The sequence below is a fragment of the Lupinus angustifolius genome, chromosome LG03, assembly GCF_001865875.1.
Source record: "Lupinus angustifolius cultivar Tanjil chromosome LG03, LupAngTanjil_v1.0, whole genome shotgun sequence".
Taxonomy (NCBI): Eukaryota; Viridiplantae; Streptophyta; class Magnoliopsida; order Fabales; family Fabaceae; genus Lupinus; species Lupinus angustifolius.
In genome coordinates, this window is record NC_032011.1 from 2001662 (window position 1) to 2010740 (window position 9079).

The 9079-nt window shown below is 28.7% G+C and overlaps 1 protein-coding gene across 1 annotated transcript; it reads right to left on the minus strand.

Moving 5' to 3' along the window:
* On the minus strand, nucleotides 576-3761 carry LOC109342981 (methyltransferase-like protein 5). The gene is made up of 9 exons (XM_019581074.1): nucleotides 3615-3761; nucleotides 3456-3512; nucleotides 3046-3143; nucleotides 2662-2731; nucleotides 2322-2370; nucleotides 1385-1473; nucleotides 1253-1300; nucleotides 1053-1112; nucleotides 576-905 (listed from the first exon to the last, which is right to left on the minus strand). Exons 1-9 carry the CDS (start codon nucleotides 3672-3674, stop codon nucleotides 804-806), a joined length of 633 nt encoding a protein of 210 aa, XP_019436619.1. The 5' UTR covers nucleotides 3675-3761; the 3' UTR covers nucleotides 576-803.

Consider the following 9079-nt stretch of genomic DNA (forward strand, 5'->3'; position numbering starts at 1 on the left):
TTGTATGTTGAAAATTAGTGGATGCATTTTTTTTAATTACCAGTTTCATTGAGTTTTTTTATTACTAGTTTCATTAATTCTTGAACCATTACATCTGATTTAAACTATCAGTATTTTTATAACTCTGAACTAACTCTTTGCATATGGTACATGGGTATAATTAAAGTAATTCATTGGTGTGTTGATGTTATTCTTCCTGAAAATTCTAATTTTAAGGACCCCTGGTTCATGTTTATAACTTATAAGCATGCCTGCAAGAAAAATTAGACCAAAATCAGACCTTTAGCTTAAAAAAAAGCATGATTTCCAAATCATGTTTCTGTGTTTTGATACAGGTTCATTCTTAGTTGAAGAGATTTGTCCTGTAATTCCATCAATGGAGGAGACCTCAATGGATATTGTGCACAATAAAATTTAGAGCTTCCACTCACAATTATTATTATGTCATGACCACTTGGTCAAGCAATACCCATGTTTGATATATTCAACCACTTTTACTGCTTTTTATCAAGAAGACATACTTAGAGTTTTAGTTTTTTTATAACCTTTTTCTTCAGTTTATGATAACAGGAACCTGTGTAAAAACATGAGTGTTTCATAATAATAATCATACAACCTATTATAACCAACTTCAGGAAGATGCCATGTTACATACAAGTTGAAAGAACATGCATTGTCAATTGCTCAACTCTTAGAATTCACACAACTACAAAAGTGGCATCACTCAAGTTTAACATGCAGGAGCATACACATTCTCTGTCTTGTATATTCAAATACACTTCATCCTTCTCTGCACTAATAGCTCAGCTTTGATGCCTTCCCGGTACAAAACGCCAGAGGTCAACAGCGACATCTACCTCCTTTTTCTTGTGAAATTTGTATAGTTTTGGCACATCAAATCGAAGCTGTTGAATCAAGAGAACAAAATAAGATTTCAACAAGATACAAGGAAATAAATAGAATATGTATTTTGTTTAATGCAAAAACAAGGTAGCAAAACCCTTATAATTATAGTACACAAGAACATCAAATATGCAATAAAGTTAACTTACCTCACATAGAACTTCAGCGCTTTTAGCATTGAACTCCCTTAAGGCTGTGCGTTTCACATGCTGGAGTCAGATAAAATTCAACACATGGTTCGGTCACATAAGGGCAAAATCCTCTCATATTGTGGAGAAGTCATTAGAATTATATATAAAAACTTCATTACATGTTCCGGAAAGTAGAACTTAAGATACAAATGACTTACATCTCTTGTTGAAGTCTTATGCAATGAATATACAGCTTGAGAAGCAACCTGATGAAGCGATATATGAAACAAAGGTAAATTAGGATTCCCATCAATTGTATGTTTATAATCTGCATCTTTGCTATTGCTTACCTTCAAAGCAACAGAGAGAAAATCCAAATCTGCACCCTTTGTCCGAGTTCCAAATGGAGGATTCATTATAACTGTATCAACAAATTGACCTGGACAAAATACCAAGATAACCATATAAATTTGCCACAGAAGAAACTTTCAGCAACAGATAAAATCAGTTAGAATTGATTTGCAGCAACATTTCCCCTAAAAAATTTGTATCACATCACAAGTCAGCTACACGTTGAATACTTGTCAATAGCATGCAGCGTTTGGAAATAATTATAAAAATATCCTTAAGAAATATACAAGTTACAATAAGAATTAAAAACTCAATTCTGAAACACAGTTTGATCTATTACACTCTTAATTGGGAAATCCTGGCTATATAATTAAAAGCCATTTTGCACATCCACTTATGATCAAGTCAGGGAAAGTCATAAGGAAAAAGAAAAGTCAACAGATTTCATCTGACAACAAGCCTTCATTTCAAATTGTTGCTCCAAAAAGAGAATAGTAATTATTAAAAAAAGTGTTGAGATCAACATGATCCTGGAAATAGCCTCTTTCTTGTGAGGGTAAGGCTGCTGCAAACATCTAATCTCCCCAAACCCTTCTAGGTGGGAAGCTCATGCAGCTGGGTCGCCCTTTTTTATCAACATGATCCGACTCATTTTAAGTCCATAAAATTCAACAATGAATTATGAATACAACATAATTCCAGGTAGGTGGGTGAAACTTCAATAATCCAAACTTCTAAGGCATACCAATTTCCTATAAAGAAAACAACCTATCACCTTATACGAAGAAAACAGATCAACTATTGCCAAATGGAACTCGTGCTCATAAACATGTTTAGATCCAATTCTCCAATATTTCTATTATAACGTTATGCTCCAATACAGAAACTCATAATGTTATGGTATTATAGGACGAAGATGATGTAAAAGCTACATACCTCTCCATCCCAAGTCCTTGATACTAGAATGAATAAAATCTATGTCAACCTGCAGTTTTAGAAGAGTAACAAAGGAATGGTGCATCAGTTAGTAGTAGCCAATTTCAACATAACTATTGCTTTCTATTAAAAAAATTATATGTTTATCTATTTAATAATTAAATAAAACTATTCATCGCAACTACAACATTCTAGCAATCACTTTCCATCTCCTTATTCCATTAGAACACCAAAACATTGACCTAGTTTTTCTCATTCAATATACTTCACTTCTTAGCATACTTGGATATCATGAAACAAATGCACTCATTTACCATAATAATAAGCAGAAAGGCAATACCTCAAGCTCTTCAGCATTAAGAGATGCTATTTCAAGAGATTCTGGATCAATGTCAATGCCGAGAACATGTCTGAACAAATGCTAACACGAAAAAAGAAATATTAAATCTAGTAATACTAAAACATATTACTTGATAGAAAGAGGGAAAACAACTATCAGGTAAACTCTTACTAAATGTGAATTTCATAATTTAGGATTTGATTACAAAAGGAGGATCTCTAGTAATAAATTCATTCAAGACTTCCTGCAGATTCTATACAATAGTAGTTCAAAACTACAGTGATAAAAAATGCAACTCTAATGTTGAATCAGATATAGGTAGCATAAAATCATGAAGGGAATAAGAATCGAAAAGAAGAGAATCTAGTAAAAGATGCCACTCACTCTGCACCTAAAAGAGCAGCAGCAACACCTAATGTACCACAACCACATCCAAAATCAGCCACTACTTTGTTGGTAACATCCCCAAAAGAATTCTCTGCCTGATTCAAGTTAACCACAAAAAAAATATAACTTTAACAATGTTGAATCACAATGAACATTCCTAAACCCAAAAAAAGAAGAAAAAAACTACATACATTTATAAACTTATGAGATAAGTTAAACATAATACAACTTTAGCATAAATTAAACAATACCCATTAACGAGCACCACAATATAAATATGGGATAAGTGAAAAGAATAAATTTTATCATCTATGATAAGTAAAGTATGAAACTTTGAAAGCACAAGAGACATGAAGAAAGTGATAAGAAAAGAGAAAAACAAAGTGAAAGATGAATAAAGGGAATACAGTGAAAAGCATTCGAGAAGCAATATGGGATCCCGTAGGGTACTGTTCAAGTTCAATCTGCAACAACAACAACAACAGAAGAAGAAAGAGAACGTGTGTGTGATTCAGTAGATGAAAGAGAGAATGAGAAGTTAGAAAAAGAGAGAAAGAGAGAGAAACCTTAGGGTTAGAGAATTGATCAAGACCACCGATGAGGCCTTCCAATTGCTTCAGCTTCATGGTTTTCCGGCGACGGCGGTGATGGAAATATCACGTTTCTTTCACTTCACTTTTCTGTTCTGTTCTGTTCTTCCCCATTTTCTATCACTTAAGGTTTTGCGCCATGTTAACTAAGATGGGCCGAACTGTTTAACCCGGCCCAAATTCTGAGACCCGGTTTTTTTAAATAAATTTGGGACTTAATCACGCCATTATACTAAGAAATGCATGGTCGATACATATGCATGATTGATCCTTAACCAACCTACTTGTAGCATTGGAAAATTGGGCAAAACATAAAAAATATATCTATCCATCCTAAAATGTCTCCTTAACAAGTTGTTTTTACCTATAATCATTTTAAATAGGCAATATGAATAGCCGATAAACATTATTATAAATAGTATTAAATATCAAATATGCAAATGTATATATATTTTTTTGAATGTGTGAACCTATGTTCCATTTGTAAATAAGCATGTTTGTATCAAATGTGTCATTTTCTTATTATATATATATATATGAATATATTTTATATACAAATTATTATTATACATATTTTATATTATATATGTGTGCATTTATATTTTGAATGTACTGTTCTATTTGTACATATTTTTTATTATGACAACTGATAAATATATTTGTATATTTGTATGCAAACTATATCTTATTTATTTTGTATGTCCAATGTATATATATTTGTAAACTTATATTTTCTAATTTTATTTAGAGAAGTTTATAAGTTTGTCTTGTCTATATTTAAAATGTGCATAACATTATATTATTTCAAGTTCGATTTAAATATGGGTATACTCATGCTCGTCTTAATTTAAGTAGTAATTGCACAAGCACATGCCTAGTGTCAGATGATCTTAATTGCCAACACTATCTATTTGCAACAAGTAAAGGGCTAATCATGACATGTTATAGGCATTGTGTAAAAATGAGTTTTATTATCTATTGTGAATAAAATAGGTGATATTTGAGCTTACTAAAAGTTCAAACCAAATCTTCACTTTGTTTATAAAATATAATTCTATCTCTAAATCATTTGAAAGATAATGGAATTTCATTTCTATATACCTAATTTATGAATTTGGATAATAATTAAAAATTGGTAAATCAAAAGATAACAATTATAATCGACCTTATTAAGTGTGTCATTAATTATGGAGAGACTCCCCAGCCGTACATTCTGAATGAAAATATATTTTTAAAGAAAATTACATAGGTCTTAATTTCCTTATTGTACATAAGAATATACATAAGCAATATAAATTTTTTTGAGACAAAAAAAATATGAAATATATTTTTTGTCCATTGTAATTAAATAAATGATAAAACAGAATAAACAAATAAGATTAGATATAAATTAGTCTATATTATTAGCATGATACCATTTTAATACAAGCCGTTGAGATACTAATAGCTTTCTCTGCCAGTAACATACTCACGATCTTAGAACTCTAATTGGAGGATCAACACATTTTAAAATTGAGAATTTTCTAATTTACATAGTTATAACACTAAATCATTTAGAAGAGGATAAAATTTTCTTTCAATCTACCGAAGTTGTGCAATTGATAATAATTAAAAAAATTCTCCAATGAATAGTAATGAGTACCAAATGAAATAAATATGACTATTTTGTTCTAAATTCAAACTTAAAATCCTTAAATAACAATTACATTAACAATGAAAGAAGAGCTGTTATGATTCACTTATTTTCCCCAATTCTTCATTTGAACGACGGTGACATGTTCATGATGTTCTTTAAAACAATTAAAATACCTTAAACTAATAAATAGGATCAAGATTTACTCTCGTTATACATAAAAAATAAGAAATATATTTTGTCCTATATAAATAAATGATTAAAATTAATAAAAAAAAGTTTAGAAATAAATTATTCAATGCAATTAGCTCAAACCATTAATTTATTATAGATGAACTAAATGTTAGTATATTCTGAGGGAAATTCTTGTGCGAATAAACTAGCAACCTTCATAGTTACATCAAGAACCACCTCTTGGTGGAATTTAGTTCCACCTTTTCTTGCCATTGAATTTAATAGGAATGGGAATCTATTGCCTAATTATAGGTTTAAAAATATGTAATGAATTACTCTACATTGCTCTTCTTGTTGGAAATATATCATTGGATGCTTTGACACCCTTGCCTTAAAAAATATATTAGAAACATTTGTGATGAACTTTGAGTATTTATTTTGAAAATCATGCAATAAATAAGAAATATTAAACATACTTGATGACATCTATACTATATATAAAGCCAAAACTTGAAATAACTTTCCTCATGGTGTAATTTTCACTTCCTGTTTTGCCCTTAACATTATTTAATTTTTACAAAAAATCATATAATCCTAAGCAACCACCACTAACACATTAATTAACCACATATCTCACCTTAAATTAAATATTATCATAAACACATAAAAAATATAATATAAATTACACCGAAACAACAAATACATTCTAATTCTAAAAAATGAAATATATAAAAATTGAATATATAATATCATGCAATATTCATCAACAGACACGAAGTGTCTGTACACACTAGTAATAATAATGAACATAAATTGTCATTTCAGCTGTTATACATAAAATATATGATACTCATAACAAAAAAATAATTGGTCATTTTTTGAGAAAATGAGTTAAGAGAAGAGAGAAAAGTTTGAGAACAAAAATAAAGGGCATTACAGTCATTTGAATAAAAATCTTTCTTATCCTTCTCTTTTCCCCCACACATTTGGGGTGAATTTTTTTTAGCATGGAGTCCATTTTTTTTCTCTCTTCCTCTTTTCCTTTGTCAACCAAACAAGGGAAAAGTATTTTTTTTCCTTATTTTTTTTCTTCATCCCCTTTTCTTTCATCCCATTTTTAGCAAAACCAAACATAACCTAAGTGACACACAAGCGATCTAAGATTGACTCACTTCTGATGTTGAGTCCAGAGGAGACATATGTGCAGGCATGTCGCAAGAGGGTGGGACATATGTGCAGACATTTGAAATGGACAATGTGGACGGTCCACGGACATTTATGTAAGAAAAAAGAAGAAAAATTATAATGAATCATGATGTAAAATAATTTAATGTTTAAAAAAAAAGTGTTGTAATATTGATTTAGTCTACTTTATATAGAATATCAGTTTTTTTTTTTAAATTTTGTTATCTTTTAACTATTTTATTTAGATTCTTTTTATTCTATTATGTTAATTTTTAATTTTTAAATTATTTATCAATACTAAAACAAAAGATCCTGTTAACCACGATTAAAACGGTAAAAGAGCTCAACCACTGTGGCAAAGTCCCTTAGCCACGGTTCATGCTGAAGTAGCAAACAAAGGCGTTGCAAAATATTAGCTATGATCCTTTTACATTATAGCCACACTTGTCTGAAGTGTGGTAACATTAACATTATTTTCCTTTGACATTATTCTCATACATCTTTCTCTCTGGATGCACAACCTTTATATTTAATAATATAATGATTAATTTGTAAATGAAATAAAAGAAAATAATCACAATGAAAGGGTTGTTAGATGTTTTTTTTTTTATATTATTGTGTGTTCTACATGGGTTGAGAAAGATAGAAGATATAAATAAGAAAATGTGTCAAAAATAATGATATATTAATATAAAAATGAAAACAATATTTAGAAGTTTATAATAGTTATTAATAATACAAATGATAAATTTGGAATATAAAAATTATATCATGATGGTGATTACTAATTCCATTTTCTTTATTAATAGTATATAGAAGTATAAATAGTATTTCACGTGGATGTTGAAAAATTAATGGGAGATTTATTAAAGATGAATGTTGTTATAATAATGTATCTAACAACATTCACTAGATCGGTTATTCATGTCAAATCATTAACCCCTTCTCCAATATAAAGTTGTGGTCCTTTTATTTACTTTTTTATGGGAGTTGTGATCATAACTTAAAACAATAGTAGTAAATCTATAAACTAAATAAATAGCAAAATAATAGGTCAATATATCATTAATTTATGAATTTGGATAATAATTAAAAATTGGTAAGTAAAAAAGATAACAATTTATCATTAGTATAAAAAATTATAATTGACCTTATTAAGTGTGTTATTAATTATGGAGAGACTCCTCAACCGTACATTTTGAATGAAAATATATTTTTAAAGAAAACTACATAGGTCTGAATTTCCTTATTGAACAAAAAAAAATATGAAATATATTTTTTGTCCATTGTAATTAAATAAATGATAAAAATAAATAAATAAATATGATTAGATATAAATTAGTCTATGCTATTAGCATGGTACCATTTTAATACAAGCGGTCAAGGTGCTAATAGCTTTCTCTGCCGGTAACATACTCACGATCTTAGAACTCTAGTTGGAGGATCAACACATTTTAAAATTGAGAATTTTCTACATTTTTTTTTGGTAAAACGTAGTTATAACACTAAATCATTTAGAAGAGGATAAAATTTTCTTTCCATCTACCTAAGTTGTGCAATTGATAATAATTAAAAAAAAATCTCCAGTGAATAGTAATGAGTACCAAATGAAATAAATATACTATTTTTTTCTAATTTCAAACTTAAAATCCTTAAATAACAATTACATTAACAATGAAAGAAGAGCTGTTATGATTCACTTCTTTTCCTCAATTCTTCATTTGAATGAGGGTGACATGTCCATGATGTTCTTTAAAAGAATTAAAATACCTTAAACTAATAAATAGGGTCAAGGACTACATTATCTTAATTTCACTATTGTAACTATGGATAAATAGGGCCAAGATTAACTCTCGTTAGACATAAAAAAAAAATAAGAAATATATTTTGTCCTATATAAATAAATGATTAAAATTAATAAAAAAAGTTTAGAAATAAATGATTCAATGCAATTAGCTCAAACTATTAATTTATTATAGACGAACTAGATGTTAAAATATTCTCTGATCCATAATAGACTCTTGAGCTTAGAATTCTAGTTTAAAAACAAACACATTTTGAAATTATACATAAAATATATTTTCTACGTTTTGTCTACCAAAACATAATTGTGAGTGCAAATCATTTGTAAAATATTGAAATTTCATTTCACTCTACCTAACTCATGAATTTGGATAATAATTATAAATTGGGTCAAGTCAAAATATAACAATTTACCATATATATATATATATATATATGACTCCCCAACATTATATATTGAAGCAAATATGAAGAGTGTGTATATATATACATAGCTTTTTTTTGTCGCAATTACAAAAAGATGACAAGATCTAACTCCTTGGCTCTTATATTCGTCCTTGAAGCAATGTTTTTGATCATTTCAATAGAAGCAAGACACTCCATAACCTTCCCTCAAAAACTATCTAATACTGGCATGATAATAGAT